This window comes from Haemorhous mexicanus, chromosome 8, assembly GCF_027477595.1.
Source record: "Haemorhous mexicanus isolate bHaeMex1 chromosome 8, bHaeMex1.pri, whole genome shotgun sequence".
Lineage (NCBI taxonomy): Eukaryota > Metazoa > Chordata > Aves > Passeriformes > Fringillidae > Haemorhous > Haemorhous mexicanus.
The window spans coordinates 9,898,220-9,918,154 of record NC_082348.1 but is presented as its reverse complement, the minus strand read 5'-3'; the positions used below and the strand labels follow the sequence as shown (position 1 = coordinate 9,918,154).

Below are 19,935 nucleotides of genomic sequence, written 5' to 3'. Positions count from 1 at the left end.
TAATGTGTTTTACTGGGTAACAGGGAAAATATTTTTAGTCACCAGTAACATTTAAAAATGTGTTCCAGTCTAAATTGAATATTGTTTGAAACAAAAACCCCACAATCAACGTAGATCCAAGTATTAGAACTATCTGAGAAATGATAATTGGTTGGTGGAAATCTGGACAAGGAGAAGAATTCAGTCAGGAGTCCACATGTTTTACACTTGAATAAATACCAAAAAAAGACAAAAAATTATACTTACACTCTGTACTTTCCAGCTTTTCTGGAAATCATTTGTAACTGGCACCCAATTTGACTTTTGTAAGAATTTCCACATCATTCTGTATTGGTTCCACACCAGTTTGACTACCCCAACATGGATGTGAATGAAAACCATCTATCATGATGTAATCAGCGTTGTCCATGTTAAGTATAAACAATACAGTCACCAGCTGGACTGAGCTGAGGGTCTGCACTGTAAGCTGCTCACAGCAGAGTGAGGAGCTGCTCTAACACTGGGGGGGTCAGCCCCAACGGGAGGCAGAGGGGGCTTGGCGTGTTCTCTCTGTCCTCACCTCCCCTTCTGCTTCCTGACTTCCCACGCAGTCCACTACACAAAGGAGAACTCCCAAAGATGGAGTTAGAAATGCCACAAGTGAATTTCATTGGAAGCTTGCGGTGCAGAAACATTTTATTTGGATCAGGCCGGCTTTGTAGAAAGTCTAGTGGCAAACCACAGGCCACATCTAGTCTTCAAGGAGCAGTGAAGTAGCAGGCTTACAGTTAAAACCATCAGCCCCGTGTAAACCAAGGCTTTCCTTTGAAAAAACACAGCTCTGCCAGTGATTTTCCCTGTGGAGCAGGCGATTGGAAGCTGTGCAGGCTGCTGGGGCTGCCCTGGTGCTGCTGCTCTGCGGGTGTCTGCAGGGGGAGGGAGCAGAAAGCATGGATAACTTGCAGCTCCTACTCCACAGCAGCTGTAGCTCCCATTTCCCAGGTGATGTGACCAGCCTGGAACAACAGAAAGAGTTTACTGAGTGGAAGAGTGATGGGAATGTGATTAACAATGCAAAGTTCATGGATAGGAGTCAGGTTTGGAGGGGGGTATAAGCAAATGGTTAAGAGGAATAGGGTGCAGTAACCGTTACAGCAGTTCTCCTGCATCCCTGTGCAAGTGTGAGCAGTGAAACCATGGCACTGAGCAGGCACTGCCTTCCTCCCTTCTCACACCCACCTCTGGCCCCTTCCTCAGGCAGGTCCATTTGAATAAGGGAACTGGTGTGTTATTCTACTGAGTAGGTGCTATTAAACTCAGACCCTACAGAGTGAAATAAATAATGTGACATTGGGTTTCTCAAGGAAGAAAGTCACAGATATATCAGCTGTACTTGACTCTTGTCCTGTGTACAGTTGCAATTCCTAATGAAAGTATTGGGAAGACTCCTGTTAATTGTCAGCAGAAGTGTGCACATTATACCCATTAGCTACAGGTGTACCCATTCTGAAGTGCCAGATGGAATTTAGGAGTTCCTAGTTTAGAACGTCAGTTAACACCAGGCAGAGTTAGTCTAGAAAAATACAGAGAAGCTCTAGCTCAACAGCAAAGTCAGTGGGAGACAGGAATATCCAATAATGTATAGTCCAAGTATTTGAACCATGCTCATACTGATTTTGGAGTCTTACACCTGCCAAGGGTTCATGTTCCTCAGCAGGGAGGAATGTTCTGCAAGCTACTCTTTGTCTAAAAAAATATAAGGTGGCTTTGGTGGATAATAGAATACAAAAATGTGGAAATTCATGATGTGGTTCAGGTGGGAAAAGATGGCATTAAAGAGGAAACACTGATATCTTGATGTTTGAGAGAAAGGAAACCATCAGTACATTTGTGATTATATGCCATCCACTTCAACTGTTTTGTACATTACTTCCCCACATTGCATTTGAAAATTTTGATGCTGTATGTTCTGTAATAAAATGCATTACAAAACTGATGATATGATCCTTCTTGCTAATAGGAGGCAGTTTGTTTTATTACAGGCCATTAAGTAGAGCCATTGTAGCTGCCCTTTTAGTCAAGGGAAGCATTTCCTAGAAACGGGTCCTAGCTGACTTTCTGGAAAAGCAGTATAAGAAAGATTAAAAACCAACTTTGCTTCCTTTTACATTCCACATCACCTCTAAGTTTTCTTCTTTTAGCAGTGTCAAAAGACCCTTGAAGTGATGCATAAAGCAAATGTACAGAGTTTTCCTTTTTGCAACATGTCATATTAACCCTTAAGGACTTGCATAATTCCACCAGGCACAGCACCTGGGAAAGGCTTCTCTGACAGATAAAATCCACTTAGTGAAGGACCATTTCCTCTCTCTTATTTCACTGCTGGAAGCACTTGGTTTCTTTGATCTGTGCTATGTGCCATATATACAATCACCTCAAAGATTTCATGTGAATTATTGGCTTACAATTACTGTGAGGGGGATGTGTCCCAGGGAGTGAGAATGGGAAGCCAATGAGGAGAGCTCTGAGAAGGTGGCAGAGGAACCTTTCATATGTGAAATGAATAAAAAATGAAGGAGTTCTGGGGAGGTGGTTAATTAGGACTGGGGAAGAGGCAGGAAGTACATTAAGAGGGGACAGAACCACAGTCAAGATTAATAATGAGAGCACATCTGAAGTACGTATGCCCCGTGTGCTGTTTGACTATGAAGGGATTTGTTACTGAGTGAATAGTATTTAGCAGTTAACAGTAATAATCATACAGGCATAATAATAATGGATTAGACATGGATTTTTGTATAGGATTTAGATTTCATTTAAGTTATGTGAACACTGAATTGGTGTGCAGAACTCAGCATGCTCTGGATTTTCCATCTAAGTACTTACACCATGAATATCAGAACAGCACAGTGAGTGAGCATTGCAATAAGGAGCTTTCCTGGAGATTCTGAGCATGGGAGATGTTGTTAGACCTGAGGTAAGCTCCGTAAGACTTCTGCCATAAAAGGATTCAATAAGCTTAGTATTAGGTATTTGACTGAGGGTCTAAGTGAGACTCATTTAAGCATGTTTCTGTCATCCTTAGACTATTTCAAATGTCTTTGCAGAGAAAGGTTAGGGCCTTGGGGTACAGATTCTGCCTGGGAATACTGGCTGTCATGTTTTTGAACATCCACGTCTTTGCAGAGAGCTTTATAAGAAGAGTGACCAAGAATTTACTGCTAAGCAAAAAGGAAATCTCTTACCCATAATTCCAGAAAAAGAGTTCTCAGAGGACCAAACTGCAAGTAGTACCTATCCCTCTCAGCCCAAAGCAGCTGCTTCTCCCTTCAGGTGAAACAACTCAGTTTCAGATTAGTTTTAGCTGTAGCCCTGATCTAGTTGCATTTTGATGCTCGAGGTCTCCCTGAGTTGTCTGCTAAAAAGACAGAAGCCAGGTCTTGTAAAGCAGAAAGAGTTTCAGCTGCTATTGAAATCTGTGAGAGACTCAAGGTCTCTATCAGAGCTCCCAGTGACAGCACTGAGTGATCTGGGGCAGTGTGGCATTCCCTGGAACCAGCTACTGGCTGTGGCTCCAGCCCTGCTGGTGGCAGGGCCAGCCATGGCCACCACTTATGGTAAGGAGACCACATCTCCACCTGTCCATGCTGGTGTCCCCATCCCAGGATTCCAGTTATGTTAGTTCACATTTTCAACATTTGCTGCGGCTTGCAATACTTATATATTACTTATATATACTTATATATAAATAATGAGCTTTGAAACCAATTCCTGACACAAATGGTTCTTATTTTTATTAGATAGAATAAATATACAGATCTCTACATTTATGGATCTGGAATAGACCTTGCTCAAGAGTCTTTGAATTTAGTCAAAATACTTTAAGTTGCCTTGACATCTTTGTCTTTTTTCATGCAATGTACTCTTGAACAGAGCACGTAGTGTCTGTTCTCTCCTGAAACCTTGTTTCCAAATCTGGCATCTTCTCTCCCATGCTGCCAATGACAAATGCTTTATTTTATCATCTGAAGTTTCCCTTAGCATATGGTGCCTTTTTTTGCTATAGAGATTCTCACTAGACAACTGTTCATAAAATCAGGCTTGGGATGGCAGTGTTGGGAAGGAAAGTCAGCTATCAGCTGAAATAAGCTGCCATGTGAATAGAAGGTTATCATGTCATCCCATGCTTTGTACTTAAGCCCACTCTGAAACCAAAACAGCAGAGGGCAGGGCCCATGTTCAACTTGAAGTGTTTGCTCTGACACACGATTTCTAATGCAGGCAGAATACAGAAAATAAGTGCAGATAGGTCCCTAAATTGTTGGAGTGGCAGACACCATTTTACAGTATCAGATCATAAAATGTTGAAAAGATGATTACATAGGTGATATGGAAAGGAGGCTTGAATTGAGACTGAGCTGGTGCATAAACAATAAATACTTGAGTGTATGTTTGTATGACATCTAGCACAGTGAGGTCATGAATCTGACTGGGATATTGGTTGTTTCCAACAAAGAAATGCAGATTTTCAGTTGAGAATGGCCCTTGGACATGTAAGGGTATAAAAACATTCCTATGGAACACCTATGGATATCCACAGAGGATTTGGGTTGCTTTGGCATATACTGGGAATATTCTGCTTCACTTAAGCTGTTTTGAGCAATAACTCTTCTGATAGCATCAAGGACAGACAAAAGACCAACACAGGAAGTTCATATCAAAGGGGGAAACTGTACATCTATTCTTAGAAATCTGTGTATTTCCCCAGATGAACCTATGCCAGTTCTAATCACTTGTATTTAATTACTTCACACTTCTTAGAACAAAGGAGGCTCTAATAAACAGGTGAGAATGGAAAGCATGTAGCAATAACTCTATTGTAGAAGGTTTTAATTAACTTTCAGCATTTATTCAAATGTGTTCTTTATCATGTTTTTTTGCTGAAGCATTTTAAAATAATTGAATTTTTGCTACTGCGTACTGCTGTTTTTTCTTGAAGCACCTCAGTACTCGCTCTCATAGGTAAGCCACTATGAGGTGTTCTAATTCAGCTGTACAGTTCTGTTCTGTTCTAATGCAACAGTACAACGTTCTGAATGTATCTTTACTGATATTTTTTGGAACCACAGTGGTGGCAAAACAGGTTCATAGATTTCCCCTATTACTTGGGTTTACCTGGTCTCAGATTTATTTTTTTTTAAACAAACCAAATAAAAGAACAAAGTTTGCCTAGAAGCAGAAAAAACATTATAACAAAGGGTGGTTGTGCACGGAGCCTGTGTTGACAGTTCGTTGTAATGCTGTGAGCTTAGATGTCATGTGCTAAAGAGATTTCATAGTGGAATCTGCACCTTCCCTTTTGGAAGGCTCTGAGAGTGGCAGCTAAACTGTGTCAAATCTGCCATTTCCATCACCTAGTCATGGGCACCAAAGAATCCTTGGGGAACTCTGGGGGCAAATCTGCAGCATCTTTAACAATAAATTACTTGCAAACCCCTTCATCTTTAAGAGAAGGATGAATCCTGCCTAGCCTGCATCTCTCAGTTCAGCACCTGCATGCTGGCACTTGCTGTCTTTGCAGGCTGCAGTTCTGAATGAAAGATGCAGCAAGCTGACATCTGCTCTCTTTAATCGGAAGTCACTTTCTGACAGGTTGCTAACGCCATCCGCAATTTGTTGCTCCCAATCTAAAGTGAAGAGTTGTCGGAGCGGGAAGTGATCCTGGTGGGCTCTGTGGGAAGCATTCATTACTTTGACCACTTCTGGTCACATTTAATAAGATCCTGTTCTTGGTACCTGTAGGGGGAAAAAAAAATACTAGATTTTTGCAAGATCAGGAGATCATTATAGATGTTTTTAACTTTCCTCAAAGCACAAAGAGAGCTTATTTCTGCTAATTGGACTGCAAAAGAAAAAAGTTCTCCTTATTAATGATGCTCCAAAGGAGCTTGCAGCTTCTCCACCGTGTCAAGCTTGTATCCTGCTACTTTCCTATTTATCAGTCAAGACCGGGGGGGTCTTCCCTTGTGTGCCAATAGCATTGTGAACATTGCTTTTCCGCCTTTCCATCCATCAGTAGAAAGCTTGGGGACAAAGCTAATAACCACAGGACAAATTCACAAGTACACACCAAATGCTTTGTGCTGCTCCTACAACTTCAAGCCCCATTTTGCCATCTGGTTTGAGGAAGTGTGGGATTGCCTTGCCTGCTGAGCAGTGCAATACAGGGATCAGGGTAAATGTATATATATCAGAAATTCTTTTCATTGTGGCTGTGATTCTAGTGGTGAATGTCACCTTCCATTGCTTTAACCATCATTTCTTTCTCTGTGACAAAGGGGCAGGATGCTTTTGTAGCCTCCTGTTGACATTTCTGTTTCTCCTGCAACAAGTCTGCTGCTGGTTCAACAGCTCTGAGAGTACAAACTTTCTTCCTTAACACTTCCATGACCTGAGTTCAGGCTCCAGAAGCAAAGAACACAAGAATCTTCTGAAGGGATTTTTACTAATTTTTCAGATGTGGACACCTGTCTATCAGGAAGGGCAGTCATCTGCTGGACACTGATTTCTGTAGAGATGGATTGGCACTGGAGCAGCAAAATTTAAGTGCAAAGGATGTATAGTTCAAAGCTAGAAATTGGGAATTAAAAACCACGGGGGTTAACTGCCTTGCCTCCTGTCGCACAGGAAGCCTGTCCTGCAGTGGGAGTCCCGATCTGATGTGTAAAATAAACATCTCAGTGCTTCCCTTCTTTCTCCATTGATTCATTCTGCCTTGTGCTGCCAATTCCGGTGGGTTTTTTTTCTTTTATTGGCAGATAAACACGTTGCCTCCACAGCACTTGGAACTGAACCTGATCTTTTCGATGGGAATGTAAAAACACTAACAATGCCTCACTCCGCTGCTGCAGCTCGGGGTGAGGAAGAGTTGCGCGTTTCCTTCATGCTGAGCGTGCCCTGTAGCACAGTTACAGCATCTGGGGCCGCGCTGTCCCACTGGCACTGGAGCATCCAGCACAACTCGTGACCTCTCAGTGCAAGGGCACTGCCCGAGCCATGGCATAGTTCCTGCTCTGTCTCCAGGCTCCGGCAGCAGCCGCCTCGCTGCCCGTCCGCCCCTGCCCGTGAGGAAGCGGCTCCGCAGCGGCTGCGGCTGGAGCTGGAACATGGTGTGCTCTGCTATTTGTAGTTTCCTGCTGCCGACACGGGATACGCAGTTACTATTCCTCCTGCTTCCTCCTTCAACATTAGAATGGGTCCAAAAATAATTGAAGGCAGTATGTTCTGATGGAATATTTTTGCATTTGCAGAAATTTCCTCCTTCTTTTGCTTGCCAATTTTGATAGGGAGCATTTTGAGACTGTTTCAGCATCTCTGACTTGGCACCACTGGGAGGCACAGGAATGCTCCCCTAATCAGTATGGCACAAAATTGAGTTTGGGCACCTGAATACAGACTTAAAACTCATTTTTAAGGATTATTATAGCATCTTTTAACCGCAAAGTTCTTTAGCTTTCGCCAATAAAGATGAGAAGACCCAAATGCTCTAGAGGGTAACAAAGCCCACACATCTAGAAAAAGATGAGAAAGCTGGGTTATTTTAAATTTATTGCTTTGATCCTCAAAAAGGTTAGGTGGCAAGAGACCACCTGTCAGGAAATAATGTAATTAAGCTTTACATGAGGTTCACAGACTTATTGTGCAGCATCTTTCAGATGTAGTGATGTGATTATTTCTAAATTAATGTCTTCCTGGCCTGGCTGAAATGCTTTCAATGGCCCACACTTGGCAGGGCTTGGGGTCTGAAAAGTGTGTCTTAAATTCCCCTTCATATCTATTTATAGAGAGCAGATAAAGGTGGGTGTACAGCAGAGAGGTTGTCTTCTGTGGAGCTGGTGAGGATTGAAGAGGAAAAACCAGGAGCATGGTCTGTGGATAATTCCAGAAGTATCAGTGTAATTTTAAACCAGGTGGCTCTGACTTTTCTTCTTACAAATCATGCACATTGCAGAGAAAGTAATTCAGAAATATTTTCTTGAGCCCTCATGTCTTGCAAGACTCCTCTGTATTATTTGGCACCAGAGTCCTGGATGCCTCATGTCCTGCACAGGTGCTGAGGAGGTGTCACAGACAAAACAGTCTTGAATTCGGGAATTTTGCTCAGTTTAAAGCTTATGAACACAAACTTCTGATCTTGATCTGGGTGTTGAAAGGAAAAAGCAGGACACACTGCCATAAACACCTACTTTTCACAGGCTTAAATTTCCCTCATTTGTGTCTTGGTTTATACCCAGTCCATCAAAAGTCTTTTTTGGTGGGCTGGTGGCCAGCGGAGCATGTCAGGGATAATATTCACATAAGTTTCTTTTTGCTGCTATTACAGGTATTCTCTGATTCTTATTTTTTTTTCTGCTATTGTTCTTTAGAGTTCCTGCTCTGACATGGGCCACTTGTCCCTGAGGTGTGTCCCCATAGTGTGTCTCCAGCACAGTGTCCCTCAGCACCCATAATGTCCCTCAGCAACCCTCATTTTCTTTTCCTGACACTTTGTGTCCAGGTGTTATCTGTCTGATGGATGCTCTGGCAGCATGGTCAGGTGCTGGCATGTGGTGGTTCTCCCTGATGGGGCCTCCCCTGGTGCCAAAGTTGGTAGGAAATGGGTGGTGGCAGCTCAGGACCCTCTGAAGGCCACCTTGTGAGATCCAGGGGCACTGCTGAGGGGGCAGTCAGGTGTTTAAAGCTGTGGTTGCACCCAGCTGCATCTCTGGACCTCAGACACATGTGGGTTTGGTAGAGGAAATGCCACAATTCTGGTACAAACCAGCAAACATCATCTGTCTGGCTGGTTTGTTCTTAGTGGCAGCTATTTGGAGTGGCTGTGATGTTACACATTCAGCCAGGAATAGAGCCAGGGTCTATAACAAAGTCACCAAACTCCTACAGCATTTTCAACTGAATGAAAATTTCTTCTGAAAACTGGAAGGAAGATCCACATCCCGGGGGGAAATTTTCGTAATTTACACTGTGTTTTCCATTCATGTGGCTGTTTTCTGTTTATATCTTTTAGTATTACATTTCCTATCCAACCAATGAATTAATTTCCACCTAGACATCAAGCAGTTCTCTGTAGATGATCTGTGCCCAGAAAAGGCCATTTCCATTTTAAGGAACAGAGATCCTTTCCAGGAATGCCTTAGTGTTTGATGTTACTAAGTGTGGTGGAAAGGTGCAGCATCTCAAAAAGCAAGCAAACAATTCAGATGTATAAAACATGCCCAGACGTCATTAGTTGTATTTATATGTTCAGGATCTGTAATTTTCTCCCACCTTCAACAATAAAACTCCTACTTCTCTGTAGGAATCACATGCATTACTTTGTGCATGGCTGTGGCTTGATATGTGTCAGGAAAAAATACACAGATCTCTTACTCTGGCATTTAGTGGGAACATTCAGTGTGAGTATGTTGGAAGTGGTGCTCTGCTATAAATACAAAGCTATTTGTCACGTCACACATCTCACTAATTTTCTAGTGGGTTGACAGTTGGGCCCATTGTCTGGAATAATTTAATGTGCTGTAGCCTTACTTACTGTACTCTGTGAATCATATACACAGATATTCATAATGGAAAAACTGTGTTCATACAGCATTGAGGTTTACACAAATACAGCTGTGGGTCTGAATCTTCAGCTGGTGTAAATTGGCCTCATTGGAATGACACCAATTTATCCTGGCCGTGGACTGCACAGAACACATGTGAAAGGGAAAGATCTGGCAGAAGTATTGGCTTGTCCGTCACCATCTGTAAACACGAGACAAACACAAAAACAAACACAATGTTGCATTTAGGCCCTGGCTTAGCAAAGCATTTAGATGTATGCAGAGTTCTATTTTAAGGCTACAAGTGCTTTGATTTAATTAAGGCTGTATTTATAAAGTGGCAACAGGAATTACAGCAGATTGGAGGGTTTTCTTATTGAAATAATTTTCATAAAATTTGTTGATTCATGAAAAAAAAATTAGATGTGCTATCAAAGTTTTCTTTAAGTCCAAAATTTATTCTGGAGCCAGTACCATCTTACCTCAGCACAGCCCTTTTCCTGGTGACTGTGGAGTTATTCAGCCCACTGTAAGGGCCCTGTGGGCACTGGTGGACATTAATGACCAACCTCACTGCCAGCTTTGCCACAGCCCTGCTCTGCCTGGCCACAGCCCCTGCTGAGCCAGACACTGATCCATCCACTCATTTTGTGGCATGACCTGGTACCTCCCTCATTGCTGTGGACCTGGGGCTGCATCTGAGCCTGGTTACCCTCACTGGGCCTGATCCTGGCCTGCTGGTTGACTTCATAGTTTAAGCTTGGACTTGTCGTGTCACCAGAACTTGTGCAATGTCCTCTTGCTTAAGTCTCGTTGCTGTCAGTTGTAAAAATCAGGGGCTGTGTGACAGGCTCTGGTTAATGACCCCCCTGTTCTACCTACTGAGTCTTTATTTCTGACTCCTTATCCCTTTGGGACCAGCTTGCCTGGACAGCCAGCATCAGTCCTCTGTTCTGCTGAATTTAGGTCAGAGGCTTGACTGGAGGGATTTTTCTGTATTCCAAGTAGAAGTCCTGATTCTTCAGACTGCTGGCATTTCCCATGTGCTCCTTCAGAGAGGTGTTGCACTTCTGTTGGCCTTTCCCAGACATTTAGGTGACCTAGACATATGGCTGGTTCCAATTTAGCTGTAGTTTTGATTCTAGTCTGGAGACACTGGGGGAGTTTCTTGATTGTCTCCTATAAAGTTAGCTCACATGCAAATTTTTCCTGGATCATGCCCTTGCATGTCAGTAGACTGTGTGTGTACCACAAATCTGTTGCTCAGTGTTCTTTTTGTTCAAATGCTGGCTAAATTCAATTGCAAAAGATGTGAGAAATATGCCTTGATTTTTGTTTAATTGAGTTGTTGAGAATACTTGAACTCCCTTAATGAGATGGGAATAGACCTTGTAGCTGGAAACTTTGTAAACCTCAAGAGAGGGACTCTGGCAGTTACTGTTGTGTGTGTGTTATTGTTTATATTGTGGAAATACGTGAAAATGAACTTGCTTAGCTGTAGATGCTCTCAGAGTGGAACTTTCCACTTTCTGCTGTAGATTATTCAGTTTAACACTGGCTGGACAGTTTTGAAAATACAAAATGCACATGGACTCTTTAGTGGACCTCTCTTTAATAAGCCATGTATGCTTACTCTAGCATTTCCCAGCCTGTGAATCATGGATATTAAGTTCCTTAGCGGTTGATACAGGTATTTGATAAAACAGATTTATTCTTTGAAGACCTTAAGTGGCTACAGTGCTTGCCTTGAAAAAAATTATGGGGTCCACAGATTGGAAGAGATCTAACGGGGATTTCATCTGGCATATAATTACTGATCTTCCCTCTACACAACTACAGGCAAGACATTCTTTTAGATTAACATTTTTTGTCTCTTTGTTAGCAGCATATGGAGGCATATTGTGAGAATGCATTTATGGCTACCTGGATTTCAAAACCCTATCTTGTATTTTCCCTAAGTGCTCTTGAACTTGCTTTTATTCAGAACATCACCCGAGTTGTGCTTGTCAGAGCAAATCACATAAACACTACTGGTCTTTGTCAGTATTTGTGCAGGGAACTACCAAGAGAAAAGATAGTGAGGCAAAGCAGAAGGTACTGACGTTGATCCAGCAGCTGTTGCCCTCCCATTTTTGTATCTCCTTTTCTAGAACTGATGCCAGAAGCACTGCACAAGTTATCCTGAATGATGTCAGCTGGAGTATTTCCAAAAAAGAAATAAAATCAACATTTCACAAAGTCCTTAGGGTTAGTCCTTAGAATCTCAGTTGGGATTGAAAGATATCCGTGAACTAAAACAAGCGCAGAGAAAGACTGTGTATCTTAAGAAGCTTCAAAAGAGCTAGGCTGTAGTAAAACAAACAGCACAAGAGACAGTGATCCCACCTGGTCCACAGTGGAAAAGGTTTAACACCTGGGAGAACTTTTTTAACTTGTATGGAAATGCAGACCTAAGAGAAAATGTGTATAAACTGGACATGAGCCTTGTGTAGATCAGAGAGAATGTGAAGAGCTCAGTAACAGGAGCAGAAAGTTTTTGGAATTGCTCGTCATAGGAGGAGCTGGGCTGTAGCACTTCACTAGCTTTCAGGTGGAGCTTCATCCCTTTATGAAAGGAAATTTTATCCTGTGGTTGGCTGCCAAAAGCAGGGATTGGACTTGACCCGAACGTCCCTTTGGAACCGTTTTCTTTATATGTACCCTATATTGTTCCTCAAGATTACATGGCTATAATGGTTATCATTCTGCCCTTAATTAACCATATGAGCTTGATATTTATGGCTCAGAACTTAGAGAGAAGATGATCTGCTACAAGCCAGTTCATAATTAATTCCAGCCCTAGTATAGTGTTCAATAGATTTGGGATTTTTTGTTTGCAGCATTTATAAACATTTTCATTAATAAATATGTTCAGTTTACTGGCTGCCAAGGCCATGAGGACTGTAATCCTCCCATCAATACCACTGGCATGGTGTGTGCTGCCAGCCATGTGCTGGGCACGTCAACCTGTGGTGCTCTGCACCACTGTGTTCAGAATCCAGTGCTAATGCTCCTCAGCAAGCACTGACAAAATCCAGAGAGCAGAGGTTTTTATCTGAAATTATGTTATAAATCTCATTTTAGCTGATGTAGAGCTGGACTGTGCACAGCCTGCATACATGCTGTTCCATATCCGGGTGTTTCTTGTCTGTTCTCAAACAGCTGTTCTCACCCTGTACTCACTGGCCTGCCAGATGTTACAAATCCAGGGAAAATATGGAGTCACATTCTCCCTCTGTAGGACTTACTCATGACCAGCTTGAGACCTGCTGTTTGGTCTAACACTTAACCTGGATTTTCTAGTAACTCATCAACTATGATGACAAAACATGAGGTTAAGAACTTGTTGTTGCCAGCAGGACTGATGCTGGAGATGTGATCTGATACCCTAATCTAGAGTGAAGTTGCCTCACAGACCACATCTATAATAATTACTGGTGCATATATGACCACTAGTGACAGTGAGGCTAGATTCTTAAAAATGCATAAGAGACTCTTTGGATCATTCTTAGTTCTTCTGACTCTCATAAAAGACTAATTTCTTTAATTAAACGTAGCACTTCACATTCTTCAGCACATGCATTCAATTTTCTTTATGTATTCTTAGAAACAGGACTACAAGAGATAATCACACTGAAAGTTTATCTTTTTTTTTTTTAAGTGTGCTTAACCCCTCCCCCTGCTTCTCAGTCACTGGAAAACTCCTAAGTACTTAACTGGTCTGCAGATTATCTACAGCAATGTGGAGAAGTGCCAGTCTGGGAGACACTGAGGACAGTTGGTTCATGTATTTTTAGTGATGTAATGTCCAATCTTAGTTATTCTGTGCTGCTGTTTAGTGTGAATTCATGACTGCAGGAGTGATTAGAAGGCTTGAGAGCAGAATTATTTCACTGGCAGTCAGTGTGGCTCCAACTAAGAAGTAAGTCACAGGAATAATTAAAGATCCATTCATTTCGTGATAATCACTAGACTAGGTTTGTTAAGAGAGTCTTTTTCATGGATGGGATGAGATCAATTGATACAGTGCTGCATGGCAATGTTAGAGTGACACAGAAAATCTGTTTGCTGAGACACTGTCTGGCTTAAACTGATCTCACGGGGCACATTCTCCACTCTTTCATATTTATTGTATTAAAAACTCATTCCTTTGTCAGGGAAACTGACTTGTCAAAGTATCTTGAACATTTTTCCAGGAGCCCACATTAGCCCCTTGAAACTGGGGCAGTCCTTGCAGGGTTGAGAGGAACAGCAATTGTTGGGTCATTGCCATGTTCACATCCGTAATGGTGCATTTTAATTAAACAAACGAGGCAGCACACTCGCTTCAGGAACACAGGAAGCATCAGAGTTTCTCATGTGGAAAACAGGTTTCACTTGAAAGCTTTCAGGAAACATTGCTGGTAATAGGGGCCAGGCCAGACAATGCTGACAAACCTTCATATCAAAACCTCCTGGCCGCGCGTTGCAAACTCTCACGGCACCATCACAACTCACATTTCATCTGGCACTTTCAGAGTCTCAACTTGGAGGCACATTATTATGAGAAAATTGTTTAAGACCATTTAAGAGTTTTTGGTCAAAGAAAAAAGTTTGAAAACACAATCCATTGTATCTCAAAAGTAAATAAGATCCCATTTTTAGGTGTTTATTTGATTCATTGTTAAGGAAATCTGACCTGGGGTACTGTGTAATAATTACATATCTCATCATTGAGTTCTATTGCTCAGTGTTGCTCAAAATTCTTGAAGGACATCCTTTAAACTGTTGTTGTTGTATTTCAGCTGATTTAACAAGACAAAAAAAAAGGCAAATAATCTCTTAAACTTCCTTTCTTTTTCTTAATAGTTTATTATTTTACATTAAAAGGGAGAAGCATGATTTAACTTAAGCTAGGTTCTCATCCTGCAATAACTGTATAGATTAGATAAAGGAAATGCTCCCTATCCACAGAACAATAGATTACTTGTTTAAATTACTTGTCTTTAAAAGATCCTGATTTGGCTTTGCTGAGCGTAAAATATTAAATTTACTGTTTATTTTTAGTGGATTGCTGCCAATTTTCTTTTCCCTGTCTTTAGATTGTTTAAAACATAAAAATGTTCTCATCAAACATATATCTACTTACAAGAAATCTCTGTTGGTCTATCCACAGAGACATAAAATCTTGCTGTTAGGACTTGAACTTGGCTGTTATGGAATTTTCCTTTCCTTTTTTACCTTTATGTTTTTCCTGTCCTTTTTTTTTTTCCTTTAAGCCCACAAGTATGGCAAATTATGTTATGCTAATGTTGCTTATTACATCTTCATAAAGTGAGAAAAAGGAATCAGATGAGAAAGCTTTAATGTCTCTTCAGGTGTTGTAGGTAGTTTCATTCTGTTTAATTGGCAGTAAAGTTTGAAAACTCTGACCTCATCCTTGTGAAAAATTTGTTACTTATATTTCCTGAAAAAATGGTGATAGGCCTGATCAGCTCCATTGGTAGAAAGCATCCGTGTCATTGATATTACTTTAGACTTGCATCTTTGTAACTTGAACCAAATTTGTCTTTTAGGACTATTTATCAACAGAAAATACAAGGCTGATGTAGACTCTCTAACTGCAAGTGTATTTTCATAAATAAAAGATTAAGAACTCAGGCATATGTGACAGTTTCTTGGGGACTAGGTCAGTGTGGTGTGTCTGGTGACACTTGGAATGTTTATTTTTCTTTTGTTGAAAGGGATAGGCAGTGTTATTTTTGCAAATCCCCTCTGTACAGCAGAGCCCTCCCAACTGGATTGAGTGCTCAGCATGAAATGCAGTTTTTCCTGCAGGAATTTTAGGTGACCCGTGCAGGGCCTTTGCTCTCCTCCCAGGAGCCCCAACTCCACAGGGAATGGGGAACTGACCCTGAGCAACTACAGCAACAGAGCAGTGGGCTCTGAGTGTTCTTCAGCTGTCACAGGTCAAAAGTTGCTATGCAGGGCTAAAGAACAAACCAGCTTTTTATTGGAGGATATGTAAATGATATAACAAAGATCTGGACTGATATTTGACCCTAAGGTGGTTACTTAGAAGCTGCATCACTGCCTTTTTACCTTAAAACTCTTAAACTTTTTACACTTAAAACACTTTCTCCAAGACTGTCTAAGACCAGGGACTGCACTGACCTGACTGCGCAGCCTCCATAATTAGTTTTTCTTTTTTATAATGAATTGTTGAGTTAATTAGGTTTTGTGATGATGATGATGATGATGATGATGATGATGATGAAAGAGTCCTTATTAATGGACAGTTCCCCAGGTTACTGTGATGGAGATAAGAAAACATGGTTTTAAAGGGATTCTGCAAAAAAAAATATTTGCAGAAAAGATCTGAGATTGCAATTGCCTGCAGAGCTGCAGTCAGGAGTAAAGAATGAAAAGTTCTCACTTTGAATGCATTTAGTCTCTAGCACAACACAGAACAAGCTAAAACATAAATGCACTATCTCTTAGCTGACTTGTGACAGCTTATAATGAATGAATGGGCTGCAGATTGAAATGTCACACTGATGTGCTTCTGAATAAGAAATGAGTTTCATCAGCTTTATTCAATATATTTCTATCTGTGTCTGAAGTACTGAACAATCCATTTTGCTTGGGAATACATTTGGAAGTGGAAAAGTTGAAATGTGTGCTCTCTATAGATATTAATAAAATTCTTTTTTTCTTTTTTTCTCTTCATTCCCAAAAATAGTAAATGCCAGACAGGCTGGATTCTGACTTTGAACTTGGAAAGATCTAGGAAATAAAAGTGTAGGAAATCAGCTGGCTATTTGAATGTAATATCTGGAAACTTTATATATAGATAAAAAAGAAAGGGGTTTGAGAAAATTGCACCACTAATATTTATTGAATTTTTGGTCCATTTGTGAATCAAAAGTACTTTATCAACTGCTAGATCTTTAGTCAATGAAGCAATCCCTGATTACAGTTCCCTCTGCTGACATTTTTCTATATATGAAATTCCCATTACTTATAGGACAAGACTGTGGGATCAAGCTTATTGAATAAGATGTTTAATAAATTATTTTTCCTGACCTATCATTCTGTTAATAGTGAAATTTGGTGATAACTTCAACGCTTCCATTGCTCAGCAACAGTTAATTTTATTAAGGATCATAGGTGAGATGATTTTGGCTGTGTTGCATACACATCTATCTCAGAAGAGGATTTTTATATTTTGTACTCTCTTATTGTTTCCCTCCTTGTCTAACTCTGTCTTTTTTCCCCTCTTTCTTGTGTGAACCCTTACAGATGTTTGACTGGATCAGCCACAACAAAGAGTTGTTCCTGCAGAGTCACACAGAGATCGGTGTGAGCTACCAGCACGCCCTGGACCTGCAGACACAGCACAACCACTTTGCCATGAATTCCATGGTGAGTTGAGGGCACTGTGAGCAGCACAGGAGGGAGGAGAGGGCCAGCACAGGAGGCCTCCTCCAGTGCTCAGGGAGTGAGGGACCTGTGAGAGGCGATGTAAGGAAGGTCAGGATGGCTGTGGCAGCAGAGTGTTGCTGCCACAACATCATACATCAGCCAGACACTGATGTATGGTAACTTCCTTGACTTAAGAGCAGCTCAGTCCTGTGGAGTTTGTTTGCATTTTGGAGAGCAAATACAATATTTTTTAACTTTTCGACATTTCTTTGACTGGGAATTAATGAGAGCTGTAGGATGCACTTTAATAATTTATACTTCTTCGTCCACAGAGGGTGGAGGTATACACCTTAAATATAAGGTACTTTTCAAAACCTCGAAAAGGAGACACTAATCAAGCTGTCACTTGTGGCCACAGTGGGATTTTGCCTTTTTCAGTTAATTGGTCAGAACTTTTGAATCCAACTCAATTTACCTTTCTTTTTCAAAAAAAGAAAACCATCATTATACTTTTATTAGTACTTTGATAATTTTCTTATTCTTTCCAGACATAAGGTTATTTGTCCTGGAAACTGCCCTGCTTTCAGCGCAGAAATGAGGACAGGATGTATTGATGTTTTGATCATTGCAGTGGGATGGCAAAATACATGTATACCCCCTGCTGCAACTGTGCAGTGCAGAGATGAGCCCTCTCTGAACACTGCCAACTACAGCAAAGCTTGCTCAGAGTGAAGCACTCCAGCAGGTGAAGCCTCCTCCTGCTGTGCAGGGTCAGGCTGCAGCTGCAAGGGGCTGACACCTCAGAGGTGGTAAGTTGGTGCTGTGAGGCACTGGAGAGCCCCACCTGCTCTGCTGCCCAGGGCAAGGCACTGGAGAGCAGCTGTCTGAAATGGGAAAAAGAGATCCCAACTACCCAAGGAACTGAAAGACCCCACACTGCTTTCATCAGGTTACAGGCATTAACCCTGGGGTTCTGGCCAAATTCCAGGCCAGGTAATTAACTTCTCTGACCTGAATTCCACAGGCCACTTCCAGCTAGCTAGCTATTCCCCACTTCCAGCACTGTGCCTCACTAGGGCATTGCATAACAGTGGGAGATGAGAAATGTTTGTAATGCCTATTAATGTGTTTATTGTGGTTCTATCAGAGCAGAGCACTGAAAACCAGGCTCTAGGCACCTGATAGTTAAACTTGCCCTCACAGTGCCATCTAGCAAAGTCCAGGATAACACTGCTTCCATATAACACTGCTGCTCTCAGAGTCCCAATAAGTAAATGTGTCCTGAAGGTGAGTGCATTAGAATTCATTTGACATGAAAAATATGCAAATTCAGTCATGATTCTTCAGAAATTCCATTAGAAGAGTCAGGCTTGAGGATCTCCCTTTATCCTTTTTTGTGCTAATAATATAACAAAATATGGTAATGTAAAATAATGTTGTCTAGTATTATTTTCTTAAAATAACTGGGAGTTAGGCTTGGAAAGAGATCATTGCTGTTAACAGAAAATTAATGATTTTGGTAGAAATTTGATATGTAATTTAGCTGGATCGTTTTACATGCAATACATCAGCAACTGTTGGATTGAGAATAGCTTAGCTGTTTATTACTCAGAAGTGTGAGTAATAAAATAATGAAATCTTGAGGCACTTTTTTTGGTTGTGGGGCTTGGGCTTTTTTATTGTATTGAATTTTGGTTTTTTTTTTTAATACATTAAAATCAGTATCTGTTGGAGATCTGGAGGAGGACAAAGTAGCTAAAGATGGCTGCATGTTTAGCAGGGGAAAAGCCTACAAACTTCAGTGAAAGCTGGATCAGATCTTGGGTCTCTAAGGTGTTTTGTTTTGGTTGTGTTTGTTTTTCATGTTTTTTGTCTTTACACTGTGCCTACTGTCCTTTAAGCCTGGCATAACTAATTATAATTAAAATACAGTCTTCGGTTCCTCTAGAAAATGCACATCCTAATGTTTGCTGGGTCATGCCTTTTGTTGCATGATCTTCCTGCGCATCTCCATAGGCATGCTGTGACCAAAGCTCCCTTTTGGAAAAACAATTTGCTACTCTGTTTGTTACAATAATTCTTCCTTCTAAATGATCAATGTGGGATGTGGGAAATCATATATTTGAGGTAATAAACAGTGGTGTGCTATTTTTCTTTCAAATAAGGAGCATAGATTATTTTTTTTCCCCGTGATTCAAGGCGGTGCTTGTTTTCAGTTTCAAAATAAATTGTTACTCTTTATCACAGCTGTATAATGTTGATACTGAAGCAATAATACTATTCACAAAGATGAATATTTAACTCAGACCTTTTTCAAGCAATATCAGTAATCCAATAAATTCACTGGAAAACCAATCCTCAGTGTTCCAGTATGGCACAAAGCATACTGGGTGTAGCTCTGACTTGGATAGCTGGTGTACATGCCAATTGTTCTGACTAAAGTTATTTGTGTTTCCCTTGCCTGGACTTTTTTATACCTGGATCTGATAACTTCCCTAAATTATGAGTTCTTGCTTTCTGCACACAAAAATGAGAGTATTCAGTGCTGCTGCCTGTCCTGTTGTCAGGGCCTTACCTGACACCACACAGAGATCCATGCTGTCCTAAATCACAATATATTTCTAACACGTTACAATTATCATGTAAAGGCTAATAATATCTGTTGAAAATTCCCAATATCTTACTTCAATGAATGGTATTTTTCTGTATGTAGGCTGAGCTAAAATGCCATCCAATATTACACAGGCTACATGTAATTGGTCTTGTTATAGAAACTTAAAGGTCTTAAAGATGTCTCATGAGGGTTTTTTTGTCACTGAAATATTTTGCTTTGGATTTATGCATTAGGCTCATTTCACATATAGTTTCTAAAGTCTTGGTAGCACAGTGTAAAGTATATTTTTGTAATTTTATT

General features: G+C 40.9%; 1 protein-coding gene across 8 annotated transcripts in view; it reads left to right on the top strand.

Moving 5' to 3' along the window:
• Nucleotides 1-19,935, top strand: part of KALRN (kalirin RhoGEF kinase) — a 481,244-nt gene that overhangs the window by 199,013 nt on the left and 262,296 nt on the right. For all 8 annotated transcript variants that reach the window (XM_059852696.1, XM_059852697.1, XM_059852698.1 and 5 more), the window contains exon 6: nt 16,899-17,021. In XM_059852696.1, the coding sequence (XP_059708679.1) occupies nt 16,899-17,021 (123 nt within the window). The remainder of the gene's footprint in view (nt 1-16,898; nt 17,022-19,935) is intronic.